Source organism: Durio zibethinus, chromosome 6 (genome assembly GCF_047325235.1).
Source record: "Durio zibethinus cultivar Kanyao isolate XHJ-2024 chromosome 6, ASM4732523v1, whole genome shotgun sequence".
NCBI lineage: Eukaryota > Viridiplantae > Streptophyta > Magnoliopsida > Malvales > Malvaceae > Durio > Durio zibethinus.
This window is the reverse complement of record NC_143167.1, coordinates 2,544,780-2,572,403: the sequence shown is the minus strand read 5'-3', so window position 1 is coordinate 2,572,403 and position 27,624 is coordinate 2,544,780. Positions and strand designations below refer to the sequence as shown.

At 31.9% G+C, this 27,624-nt stretch overlaps 3 protein-coding genes across 5 annotated transcripts; all 3 read right to left on the bottom strand.

Moving 5' to 3' along the window:
* Window positions 1-4,618: 4,618 nt before the first annotated feature.
* On the bottom strand, window positions 4,619-8,070 carry LOC111285386 (GATA transcription factor 11-like). Its single transcript, XM_022874812.2, is given in 4 exon segments — window positions 4,619-5,024; window positions 5,027-5,666; window positions 6,892-7,230; window positions 7,851-8,070. Coding segments are annotated over 3 exon segments (1,059 nt in total). The 5' UTR covers window positions 7,198-7,230; window positions 7,851-8,070; the 3' UTR covers window positions 4,619-4,911.
* Window positions 8,071-9,180: 1,110 nt separating this feature from the next.
* Window positions 9,181-14,135, bottom strand: LOC111285672 (protein-tyrosine sulfotransferase-like). Of its 3 annotated transcripts, none has more exons than XM_022875233.2 (15): window positions 13,802-14,135; window positions 13,511-13,578; window positions 13,220-13,385; window positions 13,049-13,120; window positions 12,655-12,943; window positions 11,984-12,124; window positions 11,797-11,901; window positions 11,533-11,680; window positions 11,313-11,362; window positions 11,155-11,226; window positions 10,925-11,044; window positions 10,281-10,415; window positions 9,949-9,979; window positions 9,541-9,612; window positions 9,181-9,377 (listed from the first exon to the last, which is right to left on the bottom strand). In XM_022875233.2, the coding sequence occupies exons 2-14, from the start codon at window positions 13,557-13,559 to the stop codon at window positions 9,542-9,544; spliced, it is 1,449 nt and encodes a 482-aa protein (XP_022730968.2). In that variant the 5' UTR covers window positions 13,560-13,578; window positions 13,802-14,135; the 3' UTR covers window positions 9,181-9,377; window position 9,541. The 3 variants fall into 3 exon arrangements, with proteins under 3 accessions (XP_022730968.2, XP_022730967.2, XP_022730965.2); XM_022875232.2 differs by having other exon boundaries at window positions 9,349-9,469; XM_022875230.2 differs by lacking the exons at window positions 9,181-9,377; window positions 9,541-9,612 and having other exon boundaries at window positions 9,649-9,979.
* Window positions 14,136-16,078: 1,943 nt separating this feature from the next.
* On the bottom strand, window positions 16,079-24,234 carry LOC111285663 (protein ENHANCED DISEASE RESISTANCE 2-like). Its single transcript, XM_022875214.2, has 21 exons — window positions 23,794-24,234; window positions 22,789-22,863; window positions 22,620-22,673; window positions 22,465-22,530; window positions 22,319-22,377; window positions 21,933-22,063; window positions 21,812-21,858; window positions 21,635-21,732; window positions 20,969-21,064; window positions 20,816-20,880; window positions 20,645-20,716; window positions 19,612-19,758; window positions 19,114-19,424; window positions 18,815-18,878; window positions 18,511-18,686; window positions 18,052-18,153; window positions 17,853-17,903; window positions 17,636-17,779; window positions 17,042-17,137; window positions 16,507-16,608; window positions 16,079-16,296 (listed from the first exon to the last, which is right to left on the bottom strand). Exons 1-21 carry the CDS (start codon window positions 23,947-23,949, stop codon window positions 16,204-16,206), a joined length of 2,205 nt encoding a protein of 734 aa, XP_022730949.2. The 5' UTR covers window positions 23,950-24,234; the 3' UTR covers window positions 16,079-16,203.
* Between the last annotated feature and the right edge of the window lie 3,390 nt (window positions 24,235-27,624).

Genomic DNA, 27,624 nt, shown 5'->3' with positions numbered 1-27,624 from the left:
AAAAAGGGGCAAATGAGACAGAAAACAGCTTTCAAATTTTTTTAAAAAAAGAACCCACTTTTTTACTCTAAAAAAATCACTACATGAAAATATTTGCAGGTTTTTGAAACTGGGTTTGGTTTAATTTGAACAGAAAAGAGATGGAAAAGAACATCGATCTCTGATCAGAAATGAGGTACTGAAACGACCACCATATCTGAATCTCAACTCCAAAGTACAAGCTGAAAGCTTTTTCTTTTACTTTCTCTGGAACCTGACTTTTTGTTCTAACTTTTTTAACCTTTTTTAAGATCTTTTAAGCTGATCTCTCTCTCTCTCTCTCTATAGAGAACAGGAACAGAACAAACAAACATATCGCAGATCAAACAAAAAAGTTGAAATATTTTTAATACTAATAAAAAAGAGTTTCTTTTTCTTTTTTACTTTTTAATTGAAACGCGATTAAGGCGTTAAAATCTCATGTAATGATATATAAAAAGGTTAAGTAAAATATCGTGACAGAATATATGCAGTAAACAGGAAAGAGATATCCTGTATTGGCCTGTCACTCTAGCACAGTATCTGAAACAACCTAGACAAAACTAACTAACCATGGTTCACTCATGATAGTTAACTAAGCCAATTGGATTGGAACTGGACTAAGAATGATAATTTCCTGCTCTTTGTTTCTTTTAGGCGCGTGTTTCAACAACCATTAACCAAAATGGCTAAGGGAGATGGGAGGTGGATTTCACCTCTCGTGATCGTGAAGGGTTTTTTTTTTTTTGTTTTAAATATTCATGGAAATAGTTACTGTTGAGACGGCATGCTCATGCAAAGAGTCGTGGGTGAGCAAGAAATAGGTTACTATATCCTGAGTTTGATTGAGTTTGATTTTCACTTGTAGAAAATCGAAGTTTTGCTATTTTTATAGGTTTTTTTTTTTTTTAATATTGACTTTGGGTCTCAAATATTAAGTTTTAGTTACAAATACAAAATTAATGAATGTTAGTTAGGATGCGATTGATTTTAATAAATGATCATCGATTCAAATTTATTATTCAATTTAGATAATTTATATATCTTTCATACAAGGTGATTTTTCATAAGATTTGAATTTTAGAACTAATACATATATTTTTCTCTTTAAATATAAGCTTTGATTTTATCATAAATTTTGATTTATTCAATTTGAGTTTGATTCGAAAATATGATTCATATGGTATGAAAAATAAATGTATATTTGATGAAAGTAACGAAATGAAGAAAATATGAAATTTTAATGGATTGAATGTAAATTTGAAAATTTAAAATATAATATAAATACAATATGAAAATAAAATATAAAAATAATATAATTTTAAAATGTAGTGATAATTATATATGGGTTTAACAAAACAAAAAAAATTATATTTCATGTTTTTATATCGACATAAATTATAATATATAATTTTTATATAAAATATAATATAAATACATAAATTTTAATATTTTATATGATACAAATAAACGAATTATTAGGTCTATTTATATGCAAATTTAGTGATAATTATTTTATTTTTAGAAACACTTTAAAATTTGAAATTAAAGAGGAAGTAATGATATCACGATAAAGAAAACAATCTAACATGAAAAAGATGAATAATATAGGAATTTGAAGACACTAGTTCATTCTAAAAAAGACCCCTCTTTACTATTCTTCAAATTGATGCTGTATGATAATAGGCATGTTACATAGTCAAAGGTACAACAAACAATAAAAGACAAATTTAAGAGAAGAAATAAATGCAACCATTTGCATGCAAATGCACATGGGATGGCACCATTGCCATCCACCATCATGTTAAGTATAGCTTGCAAATTCAATCTCTTTTCACCTCCTTTCCTTTACTATTACCTTTTCCTTTTAGTACTTTTTTCTTTCTTTGTTTTTTTTTTTTTATATGATTCAAATATTAGAAAATTAATGCTTCCTTTGTTCATCCCCATAATAGAAAAGACATCATAGAAAATTTTGATTTATTATATTTTTTGGATTTGAAAAAAAATAAAAAATAATGTTGATTTAACAAAGAAAAAAAAATGATCCCACCTTCACATTTGTTGGATACAATTAAAAAATAAGATGTAGTATTTGTCCTTGCTTTAAGATAACTAATTTTAATTCAACAAGGCTTCAGTTGAAGCTAAAGTTTTAGTTAGAAACTTGAAAATTAATAAAACATAACAAAAATGGGAAAATGCTTGTCAAGTTTCACAAACAAATTTGTCAACATTATCCAAGAATAAGTCTAAAGAGTTGGCAGGATCTCTAGCCTTAATCAGACAAAAGATTGAAAAAGAATGGAAGAAAATACCCTTAAAGCCAAGCATTTCAAACAGATGAGAAAACAGCCTGAAAAAAGAACAAAATTGAAAGCTGTTGGTGAAGAAACAACATCAAAACCGACAATGGGACATGAAATCCAAGTAGACAAATCCAGTGAACATGAAACTGTTAGAAAGCAAGAGGGAAAACATGGCTCTGGCAAAAGGTAAAAGGAAAGTCCTGAAGAGAAGGAAATCGAAAGTGGTTGGTGAAGAGTTAACATTGATACAGACAGACAAAGGTGTATCAAATTCATGATGGCCAATTGAATTCTATATGGCCCTTAACAATTAAATGTTTTGTCTGACCAGACAACAATGTAAGGTCGGATTTTTTAACCTATTCTTATCTTATGCTTAGACTTTACATCTTTGTCTCACGTCTCACAGTCCCACTTGCCTAATTGCCATTGCCATTGCCCACTCCGATTGCCCAACCAACCTCTTTCTTAGGGTCTTCAAAGGTTAATATGTTGGTTTGTATTGTCCTTGCAAAAGCCCTCTTTTTCCCTTCTTATATTCATTTTCATGGCTAACAATTTTCTCACATTAATGTACTTTATTTCTTATTTTTGAACACTGTAATTGAATTTATAAATATATTTTTTACTTCAAATTCTTAAAATTTTATAATATAATTTAATTTATTCATCTCGATTTGACATGTTCGATTTGACTTATAAATAAGTCATATCTTTAAATTTAATTAATTATTAATCCGAATATAAATTTGAATACGAAATTTACAAAATTTCTTTAATAAAACATACTAGAAATACCATGGATGAAAGTCATAATAAAAATAAAAAATAGTATTATATATATATATATATATATTGTACATCTTGTTACGAAAGCCAAAGTGTTTTATCTTAAAAAGGCAAAATTGGTGGCCATAACTTTCTTAGGCCAACCATTGTCATGACCTAAACCTAAAATAAAAAGTCACATGAAAACAGTCCAAAGAGAAAAGCAAGCTTTTCAAATTACCTAAAACATCAGATTTTTGTTCTAAAACTTAATAAGCCCTTTCAACTCCCGTAATAAAGCAGGCCGTTATCAGTATGTCCTTTTTTTTTTTAATTTTCTATTTTTGTTCCTTTTCCTATAAAATCTTCTTTTCTCTTTTTTCCCTAAAAAAACAAAAATAACAAGCTCGCCGATCTAATCGGATGTGGCCATGTGGGTTTATTTTTTTGCTAGCGTGCGCATTTTAATTACGGCTGTGCTGACAGCTAAAGACCAACCTGGGCAAGCCTGTTATTTTCCACGTGGCAGCATTAATAGCGTGTCGGCCCATGATGATAGAAGACTTTGGGCCTATCTAGGACTGAAAATGATGGGGAGGTAAATGTGGGCCCCATGGGCTAAGGAAGACAGCCCAGTGATCTCTGTCGTTATGTCCTCCATTGTTTTCAACTCAACTGACCCGACCGAGTTTGTGGTTTTTAGTAGGAAGTGTAAAAGATTTTGAGTGATAAACGATGATTGTTGATAGTAGATCGGCGAATTTTTGCCACGTGAAGGGATGAGATCTTTCAGTACAAGAGAAAATCGTGATCTTAATTTTAGATTTACTTCTTTTCTTGTCCCCAACGATTTGTCATTGAAACTATGATGAATTTTGTTTGAAGGACAGTGTTATGTTGGTTGGAATGTGAGGATGCAACAAAAGTTGGCCTTAGGCATGCATTGGATGATACAGTGGTTCCCATAAAACTAAGCAGGAGGAGGTTGCACTGGCATCAGCAGGCTATTTCTTCACTTGTTGCACCTGTCTGCTCAAACTCTGCCAAGACTTCTTTCTTGCCAAAGAAATAGGTTTCAACAACCTCAACAACAATATTATAGCCCAATGGATGCATTTAGACTTCATGGCTACTTTGAATGTTCTTTGAAAGGTCGAGAGAATATGAAGCTTGAATGTTTAAGATTTTCTCTGCAAGTTTTCTTTCTTTTTTTTTCTCCCCCTTTTTTGGTGGAACAAAGATTATTCATTTTTGGTATTTTGCTTCTTATAACATGAAGCTTGATGCTGAAGCGAAAGTGTTAGGAATAACCCAAAGACCGACTCACCAATATACTACTAAGCTTTAAACTTTGATGCATAGCTCTTTTTTTTTTTTTTACCTCAAGGAATTTCGTTCCTTTGCTTTGTCGTAAAGCATTTTGGACTTAGTGTCCATTCTTTCGATTGCAGATTTTTGCCCAATTGGCTAACTATTTTCCCTACTGAAAAACAAAATCCGATAACTGTTCTGAAAAAGAATAAATAAAGAACAAGACTCTAAAAAAATTGCATTTAAGAAGAATATATGAATAGCATGAAGCCTGATACTGCCAAACATGTCAAGAACCTCTGAACAGCATAAGCATCACTAAACCTAATTTGAAAATCCACCCTCCATCCCCTACACTTCACTGAGATATTTTCTGCTTATTCCTGCCTGGTCCTCCTGCCAAACATGTCATCATCTAAGTTCCTACTTATTCCATCAATGTACACACTGAGAAATAAGGAAAACAAAAAGAAAACAAAAATACAAGACAGAACAATGGAGCTCCCTATGTGAATCTTTCTGAACTAATAATGATCAATGCAGTCGCTATCCAAATGATATTTGTGGTGGGATTGACAACACAGATGGTGTCACGGTCGTTGGCAGCTTGGCTTTTTTTCTCATCTCTACCACCTTCTTATGAGAGTTGGAGTGCAATGATGGGACAAATGTAGGACTTGCAGCAGGACGATACTCTGGAAGGAGGCGGCCAGACCTGTAGCGAACCCCACATGCATTACAAAGGGTCTTTGGTCCCAGCGGCCCTTCTCTCCATTGTGGAGTTTTTGTAACTTCACAGTGCATACATTTCCTAACAACAAGAGGCTGTTGGGAGGGGGAGTTATTGATCTCACTGGAACCTGAAAGCAATATCAGGTTCTTCTGCTTCTTCTGTCTCTTTTTGGCAGTTTTCTCCATAAGATGGCTCTCTGATTCTGATTCAGAACCAACCAGAGAATTAGATCCTCCGGACGTAGAGGAGGCGGAGGATATGAAAGGCAAAGTGAACTGCAGGTTAAAGGTAGATGCTCGTCTGCGCTTGCTTCGACCTCGCTTCACCAGGAAATCGAGTTTAGGGTTAATAGGTGTCAGATTTGCACCTGAGTAAGAGCTACTGCTTTCAAGTACAGATACTGGACTGGAAGTCTGGAAACGGGTTGAACCTTTGACATCAGTGGACTCGCTGTGTAGGGTTATGCTTCTGCCGGAAGATGCTTTGGTAGTGCTTGACAGCTGGTTTAGCTGAGAAGATCCATCACACTAGATACAAAGGAAAGAAGAATTCAGTAAAAAAATCAGATATGAGGTTAAGGAAGACTATATTCCTATCCCCTAAAAACAAAAAAAAAAAAAAAAAAGAAAGAAAGAAAGAAGAGAGCCCCAAAGGAGTAGTTATTCATCTTTGCGGTAGTTATAGGAGGATTCAATTCAAAATGGTAACAAAGAAGACCACCATCCATTTCAGAATAACTATCAGCTACAACAATTGCATAAATCTCTTAAAAATTTATCATAAAAAGAGCCACACTGCCATTGAACATCAATAAGAGACTCACAACCAATGCATCATCATCAGGTGGTCCCAACTGTTTATCGGCAAGGGAAATCAAGAACTGATTGGACCTGCTTGCTTGTTTGGACCAAATAGCTGTACCACAGTGTAACAGCATGTGGTGCCAGAATGCATATAATATGCCTCATGTTATTATTGCATTTGCAGCACAAAATACAATGTAGTCTGTTGGTTTTTGAAAAGTACAAAATCTGATTATTGTCTCAAATCTCAATCTCTTGAACCATTTTCAATTATGGCTCTTTGCAACACTAAATAACCTGCTTTCCTCTGTCCATAGCATGCTTCACAGAAGAATTTGGTCAATAAAGAACAGAATGTGCAAGTACTTCAGGGTTGAGAAACACTGCATATCTTAGAAACAAAGTCACTTCCATAACATTGCCTTTTTAATTAAGTATAAATGAAAGATCACCATATTGCAATAATGGTTGCTTTCTGAAAAGCAAACTGTGAAAGTTCCCATGCAGTCATTCATTCAACAAAGCATTTGGCATGTAGACAGGCACAAAGTAGATTGTACACTCTAGACCAAACTTTATAGACACCCTCAGGAAACTAATCCATTAGATGGCAAAATTTTCAGGACAAAAGCAAGGTAGGCAAAAGGTCACATTTTTAGTCCATGCCATGAATGATAAAATTGATATGGAATATGTATCCTAGTAAATAAGCTCTCAGCAAGTCAATGAGTCATAGAATCAATGCACCATTATTTATATGGACACCAACGACTTGACCATAGAACACCACTTGGACTATGTGAAAAACAAATTCAGGAGAAGGAATTCCAATGATCAATTAGCAACTGTACACACATCAAAATCACCCACTTCCCAAAAAAAAAACTACTAAATTCATAAATATGTATATTAGTCATCACTAGCGAGGGAAAACAAAAGGGAGACTCACTGAAACATTAAGGTTTTTGGCCAAACTATCACTGAAAAAATCGCCATAAAAGCCCGAAGACAAGCCGGCCAAAACATTAGCAGGCGGAGGCTCTAAGTTTTGAAAGTTACAATCCCACTCTTCACCACCACCATTGTTCTCTTCCACGTCATCAAGAGGCAAATGAAAAATTTTCACATCTTCTTCACTACCACCACTATCAGTCCCTTCAACATCTTCCAATGGGAAATCCAAACACTTTATTACGTCATCAAAGAAATCATCGTTGACCCCATCAAAGCCTTTGTCAAACCAAGAATTACTCATAATTTATTTTCTGATTTTCTTTTCTTAATTTTTCTGTTCACAAAAATACAAGTAAAAAAAGTTAATTACAACTATACAATAATAAAAACACGTTTAATTTAAGTGTTTATAACATTAAACCCAAGTGGAACAATCAATTAAAACGTATATAAAAAGGGGTTAGTAAAGAGTTACTATCCCATTTGGAAATGGCCTTATGTAGCTAAAATTACGGGTTTTTTTAATAATTTTTTAACAAAGCAGTAATATCTAGAGCAATAACTCGTTTATCTTATAAAAAAATAAAACTTTTGAAGCAATTAAGGACTATTAAGTAATATTTTAGGCAATAATATTAATATTAATAATAAAGCTTCCTAATTTGGTGAATTTTATAACACAAACAGCTCAAAAATAATGAAAAAAAATTTTCAAGTACTTTTTTAAAGAGATTGTTTGGAGACATGGAAAATAAGAAATGTAGCAAAAAAGATAGTTAAAAATTAGTGAATAATTACAAAGAAAAGAGTTGGTACCGTTTTTTCCCTTCATTTTCTGAGGAACCAAACAGAAAGCAGAATAGAAAGTGAAAATGCTAATAAATGTTAACATTTAAAACATTTTCTTTCAAAAAAAAAAAAAGCAAAATGCAAAGAGGGAGAGAGAGAGAGGACCTGGTTTCAAGAAGAATATTGAAGGCGAGGCATTGTTTGGATCAGAGGAAAATAAGAGAGAAAAAATAATACAGAGAGAGAAGGATCAGATTCCTTTGAATCTCCTTATGTCTGAGATTGGGATATTTAGGGATATTGTGAAAGAGAGAGAGAAAGTGAAAGGTTCACATGGTGGTGGTGGATGTGCGGTTACCCTTTCAATCACCGCTCATCTGTCATCATTCAATGTTTAAATCTTTGGAAAATATATTAAATATTTATTACTAACTCTTTTAATATAATTCCATATTCTTACCTTTTTTCATTTATAATAATTATATAAAACCAAAGGAAGGGGGAAAATAAAAACTAAAAAATTTGAAGAAAATGGGTTTTCTAAATTGAAAATTTTAAGTAGGGTTAATCTTAATAAAATAATTTGGGGGGAGGGTTAGATCTAAAAGAGTTTAAATTATGTTTAAAAAAAAAAAAAAAAGATTGAAGACATCACCGACGTGATGGAGTTGGAGGAGGAGAAATCATTGTCTTTTTTGGTATTGCAATTTGGGTCCCAATGATTTAGTTGGAGCTTCTCACATGCTGTGGTCCCTTCCCTTCCCTTCCCTCTCCTCGCATTTTCTTTCATTCTTTAACCCTTCTTTTGCCATTTTTATTTTGATATTTTCTTGTTTTAACCCTCTTTGAGTTTTTTTTTTTGTTTTGTTTTAGATTTTGATTTTCTTACTGCTGTTGTTTTGTTTTGTAGTTATGGTAGTTAAAAATTTTTTCATATGTATTTGATTGATTACAGTGGCATGGAGGTTGGGGCACAATTTTAGGCGCCTGCCTTTGCTTTCTCGATTCTTTGACTAAGGAAAGGGTTGGGGGCAATGCCAACGTCTGTGTATTAAAGAACAAGAAGAGAAGCATGTGCTTTTTGTCCTTTAGAATAGCCTTGGAATTCGTGATTTTGAGTTCTGGAAAAAAAAAAAAAAAAAAAGGAAGTTTGAAGATTAAATCTGCTTGAATTGGAAATGGAATAGTTACTATTTTATTAAAGAATGAATGTTTTTTACCTTCCGTTATCGATTTTAACTTAAACTTTCAATTTTAGTAATCGAGTTTTAAAATCTGATTATTTTAATTATTAAAAAAGACCTGTTCTCTGACATTTGCCAGTACATATTTCAAAAGGCGAGTTGGTCCTTATTCTTCTTTGTTTAGGTATAAATCATTCACATTAGCCATTTACAGTACAAATATTTTGTAGTACGATGTACGTACCTTAACCCTTGAATTGTTTTCAACCTCGGAAAGGCAAGAAATTTTTGCATGGTGATGAGCATCAATCAGAAAAGCAAGAGAATGTCACGTTTGGATTAAGTCATCAAATGTATAACTTGCTGCATTGCCTACGTTTAGCACTTAAATACCCATGTTTATTTTTTGGTCATAGATCTCTATATTTCATCTTTCTGAAACCTACCACATGCCCAATAGCCAATACAAATCTCTACGATTCAAGATTCTGCTTCAAGTCAGGTGGTTCTGGATTTCACAAAATTATTATAGTCATCAGCCATACCTCACTCATTACATTAGACCTTGACCACATAGAAAGGGAACCCCTTCCCAAAAAGCTGAAAAATTTAAATCAAAGTCTCAAATTCTAACTACCAGCAGCTAAGAGGACACTAGGGGACAACCTTACCTCAGTGTAATGACATCTGCTGATTTGGTGCAAAGTGTGTTTTCAAAGAAACAATCCACCAGTCTAAACAACCTGAAAGGAACTACAAAACTAAATGAGATTGTCATGTAATTTAAAAACAAATGATAAAGCTTTTTATCTAATCATAAGCCATCTCTAACAAAAATCTTGTAGTCAATGGTTGAGCTTCACAATTAAGCACTCAAGCAAGATGAATGATAAGCTTATCCCTATTTTTTTATCCGCTTTATAAAAACTTTTTTCGGCTGTGATCCATATAACTACCGGTCAGTAACATTCATATCTTCACTTTCAATGTTCTTCGCTTTGCATTTACAAACAAAAAGAAAATAAAGAGCAAGACAAATGGCATGGCCCACAAACAGATATCCTGAAGCTTGATGCCACCTGAATAATTGAACATGCTTCCCAGTGTTTCCTGCAAAATTAGGCATCATAATAAGGATACATTTTGATTGAAACAATTAAAAACTATTGCTGCTTGCACCTAGAGCTCACCCTGTTAGAATCCGAAATGGGCAGAGATATCAAGCAAGCAGATCAATGATATGCACAAGTAAAAATTTAGGGCATGTTTCAGCTGCCTAATGTTGATTAACAGGATATTACAAGTTCCAACATTATTATCTGGTATTACTTATCAGTTGGAAAGGTAGAAATGCCAACAAAGCATCTTGGAAAAATCGTATCGGTAAGTCTTGGATGTCTAACAAACTCACCGTATCAAACAACTTCTCTGCACCTTCGTTGTGCTGCTTTGCAAAGATGCCTTGAGCATACTCATAGAGCTCCAAATCAAGGTTGTTAAGTGATTGTATCCGCTGGATGACCATCTGAGGAACTTGAAGACGTGCCTGTAAATTCAAATGTCAACAACAAACAGAGGACGATACCAACACTGACATAGCTATGGTTGAACTCTCTTCTTTTCTATTTTTCTTTTTCATCTCCCTCACTTTCTTACACAACTCTGCTTAATGTTGATGTTTAAGCCCCCATAAAAGACCACAACTGTTTATTGTGAATAGTTTTTCCGGTTAATTTTTAAATCTTAAATGTTCCCTACTTACTGCACACAAGAGATTTACAAATGACAATGCCAAACAAGTAACTAACGGTCAAGGCATCAAATATGTAATTCCTTTGACAATGTTTAGAACCCTAAAAGTTGCCTGCATCCCAGTCATTGCAAAAAGATAGACTAACAGAAGGATATAACAGATGCAGCATGTTTACTAAGGTATGGTTTGCTTCAACCCAAATGTTCAACTACTAGTCATTCTATTAAACCAACCATGCTCTAGAAATAGATTACATACATGTATTTAATAATGGTGGAGCATTTTAATGTGTTTTAGAGTACCTCCTTTGTGAAGTTTGCTGGAGCGATTCTCTTCAAAGAAGCAATACGTCGGTGTGCTTGGGTCTTTCGCAAACTGGAAATGCAAACCTCATAAGTTTCCATAAGTTTTCTGACAGTCATCTGTTATGGAATAAAAGAAAATGTAAGTTATAATTTTTTTCAATGAGGAAGTGATATCCCAGTATGTCCGTATAAAAAAGTCAGTTATTACACTACAAAAAATGGCTTACATTCTCTTGCTTTACTTCATTGTCATCTGATGATGATGTGGTTTCATTCCCCTTTTCATCTGAGTTGGGATTCTGTCATACAGGAAAAAACGAGTCGTTAAGAGTGCTACTCTAGCTGATATCCAGTTATTAAGCATTCATTTGCTAAAATGCAGCACCTGACGATCATTACTATCCAGCTCTGAGTCTGAAAATGAAGTGGTCAGTTCTGCAGCACAAGTATACACATATTTAGACTTCAATCATCTTAGATAGATAAGAAGTGCTGATGTGCCCAAATCAGCACTTCAATATAATACAAATATAACATCTAACAAGGTTTTACAAGGCGATAAAATTCCACAAGTATGAAAAAATTCAATAAAATTCCACACTAACCTGATTTATTGACAGCGGCCTCCTTACCAATAGCATTTGATTCTTCCAACTGGGAGATAACCTGTGCCCCAACCACATTGGCAAACATTGTTGCAGATTCCCTATGGTCCTCAGTTAGACCAACATATAACATATTGTCCAACCTCTTCTGCAAGATTTACAAGCATCTACCATAATTGCATCAATAAACCAGAAAAAAGGGAAAAAACTCAGAAAATCATTTATATGAACAGTTGTTACAATATTCAAACCTATTTTAATTACCTTTGCAACTTGAAGCACATATTCACCAAGATTCTTGTACTTATCTACACAATGGCGGACTTCATGTGATTTGGGTAAATAAGAGTTGTTTGTCAATCCTGCAATCTGTGTATTAGATTAGTAAACCAGCATTTTGTATAAGAACATAGATAGAAAAGATCTGATGCTGCAAAATGTGGATTAGTACCTGAAATGTAGCTCCATTATGGACAATTTCATGAGCTATAGGGTCATTGATGTAATTGAGTAACGGCATTACAATGTCTTCCATGTTATAGGGATCACTGCTCTTTACATCATTGGTGCGCCTAGCTTTTCTAGCATTTCTCTGCTCATAAGAATAAAAGTAAATATAAATGTCTAGTGCATAGTTATATCATTGAGGCAGGCAAGTTGGTTAACAACCATATAGAAGTCACAGTAGTTGTCAAAAGACAACATCCCCCCCCCCCCCCCCCCTTGATCAGTTCAGAACATACAAAATGAATGCAAACTTGGTAGGTTTAGATCATGGCAACTGAGAAAGAGAAGCTTAGACTTCTTAAAACAGTCAAAGTAATACTATCATAAGAGGTAAATTAATAAGCAAATAAAACTAACAATTACGAAGATCACTATAATGCATGTGGAAGGTTGTGTAACAACACCATTCCCCTAAATGCAAAAAGGTGTAATTGAGTTAAATATCATAGAAATATTTCAGTTAAAACTTGGAAATCCTGGGATAGACAGTGACCTTCACTGACTGCAGACAGAAAACTTAATCCCTAATAAAGAGTAAAAAAGTAGAACAAAAATCAGGGAAAAGTGTAAAATGACAATAGATTAATAATTCATGCAGAAGTAGAGAGAACATACCCGAGCAAACAGGTCTTCTCTCATCCATGGAACCAGATACTTCCAAGGCCATATATCCAGAGTACTTACTCCTTTAGTTTTAGCACGCAAACGTCCAGTCATTTGCATGGCAGACGTTAAGTTGGGATGCACTAGAAACCTTGCCCCCACCTCCACTGAAAACTCATAAGTGCTAAAGACACGGTCAACTGGATTCCTAAGGATGGTCACAACTGATGTTCTGTCCCTGGGAAGTTTAGAGGTTATGCTATAGTCATCATGAGTAACCAATAACCTGCATTTTTCCTTACTGCATTCAGGTGGAAAAAATCAATTAAACTTCCTTAAAAAATGTAAAGGAAAAAAGTAGAATCTGCCATTCAGCTTTAAATTAAGAACCAAATTCCAAAGGTACCTAGGATCAAAGCGTAGCTTGTCATAAGAACGAGGGCATTCTAAAGAATTCGAATACAACTTCTTTAAGAAACTGCAAACATAAAGAAAAAGCAGAATTAATTGCAGTTAGCAAAATGGTGACTTCTTATGTTCAAATATCTATCCTATACTATAGAAAAAATAAAATTACCAGTGAAAATAGGTTCGTCCTCCCGTCCGGGGAACATGAAGGAAGAAAAGTAAATCCTTCAGTGTGTGTTTATTATTTTTAACTTCATGATCAAGGGAAGTAAGTGCCCATTTTTTCACCACATTTTCGCAATGCTCGGAATCAGTTAAACAAAGGGCATTCACAACTACAATATCAATAAAACAACAAATTTTCAAAATAATTAACACTTCAAAACATCATTACCAATGGAAATGGGCAAAATGAGAAATACTAAAAGGAAAGAAAAGAAAGAATCTATTCAATGAATACCTAATCCAAGAAGAACTAACAAAAATGAGCATTTGAGAGTAGAATCCATTCACTCAATTCTCCAATCACTGCCAGGAAAAAAAAAACAATATTTAATAATAACAACAAGAAATCACAAAATAAAAGCCGAAAATGAAAACGAACCAGAACTGAAAGAAAGAAAGAAAAAAAAGGGGCACGTTAACAATAAAACCCTAAGAAAAAGCCAGAGACACAAGCAAACAGAAGGTGAGAAGAAGAGAATTTGGGAAATGGAAAATAAAGAAGAAATATTCAGAGATAGCGGGTTACCAGTATCGAAAAACGCGATCTCGTGCTCATAAATCCCCTCGACCCGTGTCGGGACTTTCGATACACAATTAACTCTTTAATCGACGATTTGGCCCCACAATACACATACCCAAAAATACATTGATATGTAGTAAATTTCTTCCTTTTTTTTCTATTTTTCTGGCTAGCCAAACAGGGTTTGGGAAATTTTTTCCGGGAAAATAAAGGAGAAAAACCCTAGGATCTAAGCTTGTAATCTGTGTCCGAAGAGGGACACAGAATCAGCTGGGAAAAGTGAAACTACAAAACGAATCTCTCGATCGCGAGAATGATCGACAAAGTGGAAAGATGAAACAGTTGAATGTTCAAACTACCTGTCCTAATAGGGGTAAAATGGTAAAAATAAGTAATTTTGTGGGTATGGGCATATATTGCAAATAAAAGAGTGAATTTCCTTTTTTTTATTGCAAATATTGGTTTGACATGAAGCTTTAGCTTGGCTAGGCAACACGCCAATTAGAGAAATACCAAATAATAAATTTATTTTTTTTGGATAAAATAAAATTCATCCCTTAAGCAACGACAATTTGGATGAACATACATAGGTTGATCATACCTTTTTTTTTTCTTTAAAAATGATTAAACGTTTATGCTTGAGTTGAGGAGAGTTTGTGATTTGGATATGAATAAACAAGCGGTATTATGGGTTTATTTCATTTTTTTTTAAGTGGAACAAATCATCATTTTAAATTGCTAGCAAATTTTTTTGGTATAAAAATAATGGTAATTTTAATTTAAAAATTTTTAAATATTAAAATTTAAAGTTTAAAATTATTTGATTGTCATTTATAAAATAAATGCAAATATAATTTTTTTAGAAAAAGATAAGTTGGACTATGAGTATTTGAGTTAAGAATGTTAATGAATAAAGTATGAAGTGAGTAAAATATTATATATTATGTCTTAATTTTTTTATATTATATTTATTTTTATATTCCTACTTAACTTAATAGATATTTTAAATTTATTTTTATTCTTATAAATATTTAATATGTATGAGTAATTTTTGTACTTGTGATTTAAAAAAATAAAAAAATAAGTGTATTTTTATTTTTTATTTTTATCTTATAAAAAATAAGATATGTATTTTTTATAAATATGTATTTTTAAATACAAATATATTAGTTATAATAAATCTAAAATAAAGTTTATATTATTAAATACAAAATTAATTTATTAAATATATAGAAAACAGATTAAATGTTATGTTATTTATTTTCGTACTTATATTAAATAAAATTTAAAAATTATACTTATTTTTTATCTTCATACTCAAAATTTAATATATTTTTTTATTTCTATTAAAATAAAAAATTAAAAGTTTCATCGAATTTAAATAAAATTAAAATTCCTAATTCGAACGAGTGAAATGGGGCATACTGGTTTTGACTATTTGAGCTTTTTTAAACCACTATCGCATAATATATCAAGCGGTCGGTCACCTTGGGAAATGCCGCAATGGGACATAAGAAGAATTCGATGGGGGCTTTTTAGTTGTTTTTTAGGCATAGTCAAAATGACAAGATGGTGCCCAAACGCACCCGCCCCACTTTGGTGGTGGTGGTGGACCCCACCCATATACCATGGAGATTCTACTTTGCCTCAAAATGGTAGAGAAATGTAGAAAAAATTATACATGTCATGGATCCGGTGATAGAAAAAAGCCCATAGATTTGACTCAATTCAAGATGAACTTTGTAAAAAAATTCTTAAATTTTGGGAGCATATCAATTATAATAATTATAATTTTAAATTATATGAAAATTATTAAAATTTTATATAAAATTTATATTTAATAAGTGATAAATTCTTATAAATTTTTTTATTATGATTAAACAATTATAATATTATAAAAAAATTATAAGTGAAACGCTCCTTAAATTTTGACAAAAACCAATTAGTAAAAATATTTATTATTTTAACAATAAACTAATTAAATTAACTTAATTGGAAAATTCGAGCCAAGCATTGAATAAGCTTTTTTAAAAAGTATTAATCGGGCCTGATCTGACTCGGCAATGGGTACTCTATTTAGAAAAGAAATTAAGGCAACAAATTATGAAAATCTAAGTGGAAAAATTGATTACACTAATTAACCCTGTCATTTATACAAAGAATAGTTTTTCGTTTCAATGATATGATATCTACAGCACCAAATGCTGCTGCAGTAGGTAGGATGTTCCTATTTGATTTTTTTTTAATTTTTATTTTTTATAAAAAAAGATTGCTAAGATAGAATTGAATAAAAGAATGGAAAATTTTTTTTGAAGCAGCAATGCCATAAACAATAATATGATTTTGCTATTCTACATTATCCTACCTTCTTAACCAGCTTAGCAAGTAAACATTAAATTGAGAAATAATCATACTTCTACAGGAACAGATTTTGCTGCGTCCAGATGGTTCAGCCGGCACGTCCCAAGAAGATACTCTGGGAGCTCCTCTTCTGTATTTGCCTGTATGTAAGAAAATCAACATTTTTAGACCGCTGAAAGAATTTTAAGATCATTGACAAAGGTGAAAGGTCACATTTAAACTTAAACAAGTCAATTCCTTATTGTTTCAAAGTGATTTCATGATAAAGTATCTTATTAAATGAAGATCTCAAGAGCCTTCAAGCCACTTCAAATGTTAGATACTTGCATTTTTAGTTAGCTTAGTTTTACCTGTATCAAAAATGCCATTTCAATAACCAGATTGTTGAGGTAACCAAGCACAAGACTGACCACGCCCCTTGCGACTGTCGATGACCCAATGTCAATCCCAAGCTGAAATCAGGATTGCAAAATTTCAGTATGCCATGTCATACACAATTTCTCACGCTTTGTACGATTAGTAAGTGATGCGCCTCACCCATTTTCTCCGGAAGAGAAATTTTCTAACCTATGTTTCATTTCTTTCCAAAAGTGGAGAGGCTCGAAGAGAAACGAAACTAACTCAATGCAATTTTATATAATTTTTAAATGCATTCTCCAAGTTAATTGTTATTATCATGAAATTATGCTCATCTTATCCCTTATTGACAATCCAAACAACTATAGATAAATATAATTGTACTGCACACATCGCTTCTCTCCTATCTATCCAAATACACTGATTAGTGAAACTGATTGTTCCAAAAGGAGGAAATGCTACATATATTCGTCGTGCATGTGTGTCTCTGGACCTGTAGAAATATACACACAGCTCAAAAGATTTTACCTCCAAGTAGTTCTTCCCATGGAAATAATTAATTTCCAGAGCTTGGCCAATGAGACAAGCTTTCTTTCCAACGCTTTGCTTGACTATCCACGATCCCTAACAAATCGATGTCAACTGTTAGAACTTTGCTTTACGCAATGTGAAATAGAGTTTCATACAGCAGAAAACCAGCTAGTCTTCATTGTAAAAATGCATGCAATTACTCTTTTCTTCAGGGGTCACAAGACCTGGGTAGACTCAGCTCAGGAACCTTAAGTTTAAGGATATCTTCTTACAAAGCAAATCTTCAAATCAGTGGTAAGTCAAAACCTCCGTGATCCGACAAAGAAAAGGTGTATAGCTTAAGTGAGAGAAGTTAATTTTTCTAGATAGAGAAGGCATGCACAGAGAATTTGGAAAAGCTATTTTGTTAGAAGACCTTAATTCTTAAAAACACCAAGTGGAAGCATAAATTGTTCCTCCTTTTAAGGAGTTAAACATAAGCTTGACCATTTGTTTTTGAGTTTTTTTTATTAAATCCACTAGTGATTTCACTTCCACACAAGAATACCTAAAGATTCTCAATCTTAACAGCCGAATACTGCATGCACGAACCTTGGATATGTATGGAATGAGCTTAAACCTCGAATTTCTATATGCATCATCTCCACCGATGAATTTCTGTAGCAAGGGTGAATCTTCCACGGGAGTATTCATCATATAATATAGGGCTAGGCTATACGTTGTTGAACCTGGCACCTGTATCAACCGATGAGAGTAAAGATAGAAATACAGCTTGACAGAATTAAGAGTAAGCAACAGACCAAAGTACCTGTATGTTTACAATGAAGAAAAACTCTGGTCCTCCCTGAGCGGCATATTTCTGTAGATAAACACTTCTGTAAAATTTTTCAATTTGCAAGCAACATATAGCAGATGCAACAATACAGTTGTGCTTATAGGTGACTCCATGAGCAATGACCTCAAAATCGCAATAACAAAAAATGTAATGACATATATTAAAGAAAAACCTGAACAATGCCCCCAGGACGCCCTCCTAGGTCATCTTCTCGTTTGTCAGATCTTAGCCAATCTGCAGCAACCATTTGCATCAAAGTGCCCTTGGCCTTAAACTGGAAGAAAGCAGGAGTAAAGAAAGAATTTTAAACTGGAAGTTGAATTTGATGCAGGAAAACTAAAAACAGAGCTATATAAAAGGAAAGCCAAAGTGAATTCAATAGAGATATCCAGGACTACAAACTTCTAGCAGCTGATCACCATATGATATCTATGAAACCCTACTATTGATTGTATAGAAAACATGCAAGGCAAACAGGGAAGGACATGTATCATTTAGAGATCATTCGAAACAAAACGCCAGTTCAATGCAATATCATGCCATAAGGCACAATGGACGACCACAGAACGCGCCAGCTGAACTTTTGTCATACACTTCAGCTTTGTCCTCTGTGAAACATTGTTCTTCATACCTTCTTATGGTCTTCTAGGTAATTCTCCCCACGAATTAAAAATGTGGAGGGTTCTGCAGCTGTCCAACTGCAAGGCAATGTACAAGTTGGATCCTTGGGAAGAGTGTTTCCATAGGAGCAACATATGCCATCTTCCCTCGTCATATCTTGTAAGTCCATGTAGCCCCTCTTCTGAACTGCAACATAGAAAAACTGTAAGCCTTCAGCAATTTATCTTTCTACAACTTCCTTTGAAAAAGAAAAAATCTTTGTTGCCATAAATTTAGAAGTTATGGTGAATCTTGATCATCCAAATGGAACCCACCTGCAAGATCATGTAACTTTTTCACAAATACAGCAGCAGTTGATAACTTTGGATGGCGTGTATCCTGCAAATTTCTCAGTCACATAGAAGTCAAGTGAGAAAATTGGAGCAAAACAAACAAAACCTATAATAGCCTCATTTAATGCTAGAGTAACAATAATACAGCCACAAGAAATGAAATAGCAACAACGGAGAAACTCAACACTCTATGATGGGTCACATCCTCCATGAGATATGAAGCACCATTAATTGCAAATTCATTTGCATGTGAAAACAATGATAACTAATTTGTTGCAGACCTGAGAGTATACTTCAGGACCAAAGTCAGATGCCCACCCATCTTCTGATTGATCATAGTCTGCTGGTTCTGGAACATCAAAGAATTCATCGGCAGCATCATTAAGACCTACCAGGCTTGAGTGTTCTGAAGGTGCCCTTTCCATTCCTTCACTCATATTTTCCTTAGTTTTCCCCGTCTCTATATGTGTACACATATCAACTATGCCATCCTCTTCACTCTGATGCAACCTAACATTCCGTATGAACTCTGCCGATGAAAGATCAGCAGAAGGATATTTTCCTTGTTTTGCTTTGAATAACTCTCTCAATGCTGCAAGTACATGATATAAATTCAAAGCAATTTAATGCCTCAAACGATCACACAAAGTTATAACACAGACACACAACACACACACACACACATGTACACACATTATACGAACAGATAAATAAGATCAGATCAGCAGTTGGGGTTTAGGGTAATAGATCATACAAAGTAAAACACAATATGTGATTACCAGCAACTCTCTCAAGCATCTGAATGGTAATAGATCGGGCTGCGGTAGTTCGAAGATAAGATTTCCAGAATTTCCAATCAATTGCAAGCATGTGTTTTACAACCGAGTGTTTTCCTTCATTCATTGGAGAAATGACATATCCACCACCTGCAAGTAAGTACCAAGCTTTAATCTCATAGATTAACTTTTGATTTTGCTGTTTAAATATAATCTCCTCCTCTATTCTTAAAAAAAAAAAATCAAGGGTGCATCATATGCTGTACCACAACTTTCTGGGCAGTACACACGGACAATGATAAAATTGATCAAATCCAACAAAGCAATGGAGTAAGTATTTATCACCAGTATTCAAACTGTAATGCTTCAATATACAAACTTGCACAAAAACCAGTGTATATGCTTGTACTTCATGCACACATGAGACACTAAGGAGACAAGGCATGCTAAATTTAAACTAAAAGCAGCTCATGCATCTCATAATGTGTTTAGTTATGAATAACAGCAGAATATAGAGAACTCAGAAAGATGTAGAAAGTAGGGATGGCAAATCTATCCGAAACCATCGGGTTCCAACCCAACCCTATAGGGTTTTTTTTTTTTTTTTTTAAATCAGATTTCTGGTCGGATTTTTTTTCTAAAACCAGGGTTAGGTCAGAGTTAGGTTTTAAGTAAACCTGCCCCAACCTGATCCAGTATATATAATTTTTTATTGATTATTTAATTTTATATTTATATATATGTATTATATTAATAAAATTATTATTTAATACTTTAATTTAAGTTATTAACTTAATAAAAATACTACATTTATATATAATTAAGATGTAATTTATATTAAAAAATAATATTTTATGAATATTACACTAAATTAAAATTATTAAATTAATTTCGGATCAAGTCAGTTGCAGATTTATACAAATGTGGGTTGGGTATGAAAAATAATGTTTGGCGAGCAAAAATCCGCCTTGCCCAGACCTGTTGCCATCCCTAGCAGAAAGTTCTCTTTTACTTATATATTTCAGGCATACATTACTTTTAAGGCAGGCACGAACGTAGTTCTTCTGCGGGGGGCACTTCTTGTGAAACACAGAGTGGTAGAGAATAACTGCGATAATATCAACCAAAAGAAGTTAGTTTCAATTCAAGTGGATCTGTTCTGACTGCTGAGTAAAACTTTTAAGAATTTCCACAAAGCAATGACTACCATATGTTCCATCATCTTCTCTTCTCCAATAGCGCCTCAACAAGAGATCCCTCCTTTTCATTCCCCTGCATGTCTAACCTGTTAGTGAAAATATATAAACAGAAATCTCTGTCTTGCAAAACATAACGACTAAATCAGAAGTTTGAATCTCACCAAGGTAACCAATCACTATATAGCTGCTTGTGAACAATATCAGTATGACCATCAAGATGTTCAACCACACTACCCTTGTAGAAACAGAAATCCCATCTGCAAGACAATTTACGAAGTTACCCTTGGTTTTAGAAAAAAAAAGTTTGAAAAAATACATTGCTAGATAAATAGAATTTAATTTTGCACAACTTCAGGGCACACTAGAGAGCATCAGAGCAGGAATCATAAATCAAATAGATCCCCCAAAAGGGCAACAAATACAGATGCAAAATCTATGCACAGTATCAGCTCCAGAATGTAGATTTCCTCTTTTGGTTTTTGAGTAGCTATAAACTGAAGTGTCTTAAGAGTTTCTAGAGAGATTGGAAGTTCACATTAGCAAGGACAAAGATTAAATGGTTTCTATTTCTATCATGCATCAAACTTAAGATCACATTTCTACTCCATTACAACTCCAGGGAGACATAAGCTCTAACAGCACACGAGAAATTGTCCAATGACAAAATACAATCACAATGAGGTCTGTTCCAATGAATCAAAATGCTAGATTTACTACGATTTAATATGCATAGAAAGTGCCAATTGAGATGGAAATCAAGCCATGCCACTTGCCAAAGAATATAAGAGCTTTATTTTAAGAAGAATACAGAGTTCTTGACAGCATACTCCAATCTTGAGGGTCCAAGAGACATAAGTGTCTGGAAAATGGCTTCTGAAGTTCCATCTACGACACCCACAGCCATGATTGCAGGATGGTCATCCCACTGCCAATGGAGGGAGGAGTAAAAACGTCAAAATGCAATTGCATGAAAACTATTGACTGGTGAGTCAAAAACTACCAACCTTTCCATGAGAATCCCTATCTTTAGTTTCTTTAAACAGTCTAAGACCTGCATTGTACTCATGGTTTTAGACAAACAACTATAGCCATCTCAAAAATCACAAAAACTTGTTTTGTACTTACCGTTTTGACAGCCAAAGATTGTCCAAGGTGATGGTGCTACAACATCAGATGTTACTCTGTCCATCTTTGTGGACGAATAAAGAGTCCAATCAATAGAATTATTTTGATTTGCATTACTGGAACCACTCAATCTGCATGTAATGAGTCCTTCTAAGAAACTGATATATAGTAATAGGGTATAAAAATGGCAGAATACTAGAAAATAAACAAGCATCATGTCCTGTCACACTCATCACTAGTAAATATTCCAAACAAATCCAACTTAAGCTATTCAAGCAATCTGTACAGAACTCAAACCTTTTCCAAGTATAGGTAAATGGACAACAAAAAGCCAGAAGTTAAATATATGTTGAATAGCAATGCTGGATGGTAACTCATTATTATACCTGAAAGACTGCCATCTGCTCTTTGAACAAGCAACATCATTTCCAGGATATGGACCACCCTGCATATATATAATCAAGTCTCAGTCTCATACCATATTATGCCATTAACTCATAATGTGCATTAACAAGAAGAAGCAGTTCAGCACCTTTAAAGCTGCTTCCTGAAGGGAATGAATCCATCTTGCTGCTTCTTCAGGACTACTAGCTCCTAGCTATAAAATTAAGATTCCATATCTCATATGTAAAGGTGAAAGTATCATACATATTGACTAACAAAATTTTTGTGAAATATTTGCCTCACCTTAAGTTGATCATTGTGATTAGAACTATTATAAAGGGTGAATATGAAGAATACCTACAAGTCGAACAAAGAAGTGTCGCTAAGAGGGTCCAATGGCATGAACCAATCAGAAAATATAAACCAGAAAAATTTATCACCACCCAAGAAAAACAACATATAATTCAAGTACTTTTCTGTGAATGCTCTCCCTCCCGTTGTCTGTAACTCGAATGCATGAATCAATAATCGCACTTCTACCAGGTTCCTGAAAGGCAAATCAAGGTTTAGTTCTTACGCCTAATAAAATTGTCAAACCCATTAGATAAACAGTTTGCAACTCAGAAACTATAAGCAAAAGAACATTAACTCAAAAATGATTGTGATCTAAGATAATATCTTAGCATCCATTCATCAATCAAATTATATACAAAATACAACTGCAACAGCAAGAAACAGAGGCTCTCAATAGCTTGATCATTGGCTATTCTTCCAAGGAAGCCAAGCAACTTCCCACTAAAGCAAAGGCGTGGCACATCAAATTGCACAATTATGCTTAAAGTGGAGCTAAGGATTTGCTTGGCTTATGATTATCATCGAATCAACTCAACTTTCAATAAAAACTAAAGATTAAAGAGTAGAAAGACCATGACATATGACTGCTAAAGTTAAATATTCCTGATAGAAATTTGATAGTAGAATGCTCCAGATTTACCTATAAAAAGCTATATCTCTACCAAAACAAAACAAAACAAAAAAGGGGGGGGGGGGGGGGGGCAAAATTTGAAAGACTGCTCCACTGAAAGAAACAATTCAAAAAAGGTAAAAGAAGCAACATATGTTGTCAACCAAGCTCTCTCTCCTTCTTATCAAAGTGCTCATGCTTTGCTTGAAAACGCGTTTCGCATGAAATTATCAAACATATTCAACTAATCCATGATTAAGCAACTAAAAATCATTATTAAATAAACAGATAAAAATATAATCAATAATATTCTCCATTAAGAAATAAGTTATTCACTTATTATTATACCAGTTGGATCGATTAATCAAAAAGTTAAACCCAAAAAAAAAATGATAGTAAAGTTTAATGCCGTTATTTGTTTATATTGTTCGTTAAATGAGTAATGAAACTTCCAAGATAAGCTTCTTAACAAAAAAACAAAAAAATATTACTAAAAAAAAAGAAGGAAGAGACCTGGAGATTGGAAATGGGCATGGATTTGAAGCTCTTAAGATGATGATCTTCAAGTACGAAGTAACGTTTCCTTGAGTACTGTAATCCAATCCGATTCGAACGAATTATATATAACCATCCTTCCATTTTTAGTTCTACGCTCTGCGAACCAGCCATTTTTCTTTTTCTTTTTTTTTTAAGCAAAAGAAAAAAAAAACTGAAAAATTAATTGCAAAACAGAGAATAAAAATTAATGTTATGGAAATGAAATGATGATTTGATCCTCTAATCCCCAGTAAAGGAGTACAAGAGAAAAGACTCTTCTTTCTTTTTTTCCTTTTTTTTTTTTTTTTGAAGTGGTGAAGTTATCGAAACTCTTCCTTTTGAGTTTCAGTTACCAAAAAAAAAGAAAAAAAGCTGTCGATTGCCCTCTGTTTGGCTCAGCTTTTTTTTCCTTTGTTTGAGAAAACTGGAGGGGAGGAAAGCGTATATGTGACAAAGATTGCCAGGCGAATATTGAATAATGAAAATTACTTGATTACCCTTTTCTCCTTTCATTTTAAGTTAAAAAAGTACGTTAACTTATGCAGCCAATCATGTACTTTCCCCTTTTTCACTTTTTGTTTTTATTTTTTCAATTATTAAACATTTTTAAGTCAGAAAAATTATTACACATTTTTTATATTCTCGGAAAAAGAAGGAAAATTATGGAATTGCAAGGAAAATTTTGAAAAGTAAGAATTTATTTATTTTTTCTTGCAAATTAAGCAAGAATAAAATTCAGAGTTGGTTGAGAAGCTTACAACTAACTTGACTTGAAAATAACCATACCAATTTGTTTTATGTTATAACTAATAATATAAAATTTCATTTGTCAAAACATTAATAAATATGTCAACAATCATGAAATTTATTAGTTGAATGCTAAATTTTAATTTTAATAATAATAATTTTATATAAATAAAACTCGTATAAACTCATATAAAAAATAAAATTAAATATGTAAAATATTAAAAACATTGATTTTACAAAAATTTTCAAAAAAAATTTTAGTTTATTTACGTGTCGATCATAATTAATTTATAATGAGTCAATTACTATTATATTTTTAATTGAATATGTTATTTAAGAAATGATTACAAATTTTTAGTTTATATATTAAAATATTTATATTTAAAATTTAAATTTAATTGATTTATTTAATTATCATTAAAAGATAAAATCTAATAAATTTGAGATTTCAATTTTAATATTTATAAAATAATTTTTTTATATCCAAACTACGCTTTGCTTTGTGCAAAAATATATGTTCAAATTAGTGAAGTTTTATGTACATAATTTTTCTTATTAAAATTTGTTTTCATTAATGATTTTAGTAAAGCTAAAAAGGAGGGGAAAAGGAATGGGAAAGATTGGTTGATTCCAAAAGATGACAAATTAATGACAATCGTATTGATTTGCATGTATCTTCCATTTCTTGTGGCATTAAGTGTTGATGGATTTTTGTGGTCTTTATTTAATAATAACATCAAAATTAATTCCCCATACTTATTTTTGTTAACATCTAATGAAATTGACATTAAAAATAAATAATTTTTGTTCATAAAAAAAATAAAACATGTTGCTACTTGCTCCACTAAAAATTAAAACTATATTATCATATTCTATGATAGATGAAATAAAATGAAAAGGACCATTCTTGAAACTTTTATGTGGTTATTAATTTTCAACTTATATAGAAATATATGTCTCCATTCATAGATAAGATTGTGTCCCATTTTCTTGAAATGGTTTGAGCATGATTCAATTAAATTTGTTTAGCAATTTGCAGAAAATAATAGAGAAAAGAAGATGGTTACATCAAACATTTTAAAAGAGAAAATAATTGAGGTGAGAAAAATTTTGAAATTTTTAAAATGATTTAAAATTATAGTATTTGGTTTAATTTGAATTGGTATTTTATTATTTGGTTTGAATTAGTTTATTTTATTCGATTCGAATTAAATATTAAATTTATATATTAAGTTTGATTTGATTTTCAGATTAAGATGTAAAAAAATAAAAAAATTGATTAAAATTGAATTATATATTTTTTAATTTTTATAAAATAAAATAATTATTTTATACATAAATGATTTAAATATCATATTATATAGAAAAATAAAAAATTAAATTTTAAAAATAAATAAATCAAACTAAAATTATAAAATTTAATTCAAATCAGATTATTTAAAAAAATTAATTGAAATTTGAATAAAATTTTAAAAATTTATAATATTATATATTATTTGAAAAATCAAATATAATCCAATTTAAATTGTTATTATTTTTAATAAATAATATATTTCGATCTTACATTGAATAATTAAACATATAAATGTGGGCATTAAAAAATATTAAACATATAAATATTGGGTTACATATTCTAATAATTTGATTTTGGCAAAAAAAAAAAAAAAAAGAGATAATGATCACACAACACAGGCGTTAGTATAATTCTGTAGGTAACGAACCGTGAGGAAAGAAAAGCTGGCTAAGCAGCTGCTCTTTATCCTCTAAAGGGAAGAGTAACAAAGTAGAAACTTTGGGCTCCATCTATCACTTGTCATGTGGGCGGCCGTGCCTCATTGCCTCTCAATTCTCTGACCAATCATCCAATCATTTCTCCGTTTTCCTAAACCTTCATGCGCTGCCATTACCTTTGCCAAACTTAAAGCCTTTTTTTTTTTGTCTATTTTAATTAATCTCCTTTTTGTTATGTACTTTTAAAAGTAAACAAAATTAATTTTTTTTTGAAAATTTAATATAATAAAATATATATATAATAATTTTTAATTTTTTTTCCTAAGCAACTTGAAAAAGCCCATTACTTTTTGTTTTTACTTTCTATAAAAATTAAATCCAAGGAAATTTAAGGGAAAAGAAAATATTCACGTGGAACTTGGTGTTCTTCACGGGAAAGTATTGTTGAGAGGAATTTTCAAGTTTGTTTATATATTTATCTAAATTTATATGTAAAAGCTAATTACATGGTAAATTTATATTATACGTTTATTTATTTACTTGTCATTTGCTTAATAAGAACTTGACACTTGGCATGTATCTTTAAAAAAAAAAATCTTTTAAGGTTACATAAATAAATATATAAATTTTGCTTGATGTGGACTCCACTTCTCTTTTTAATTTACAATATGCTTATATAAAATTATTCAAAATAAAATTAAAAAAATCATATAAATTTATAGCATTAGATTAAATGATTTGCATATTGATATGATTTTTGAAAATTACAAATTTAAAAAAATTTAAATGTGTAATATGCTTTTACAAGTTAAATAGATGGAGATCGAAGGATTAAAAGTAAATTAAAAATAAAAAAAATATCGCATAAAATTTGATATTTGTTAATAATAATTGAATCAAATTTTTTTAATAAATTATAATTTAATTTTAAAACATTATATTTGATTTTTATTTCAAAATTACGTTCCTATCATTAAAAGAAATCTTGGAAAGTAACATTTTTTATATCATGAACATTACTAATGCTAATACACATTTTATCATATAAATTATGATATTTATTATTAATAATTAAGTCATGTCTTTTAATAAAATATTTTATTTTTAAGATTACAATTTAAATAAGAATTTTATTTTACAATTATGTTGTATCATTAAAAGAATTTAACAAAATAAAAATTCATATAGTAGCAATATAATAAAATATAAATCATTTTAAAAAATAAAATGCATATTAATTATATTTGCAAAAAAAATCGTAATATATAATTTATAAATAATTATTTTTAATATATTTAATTTTTATAATAAATAATATTCATAATAAAT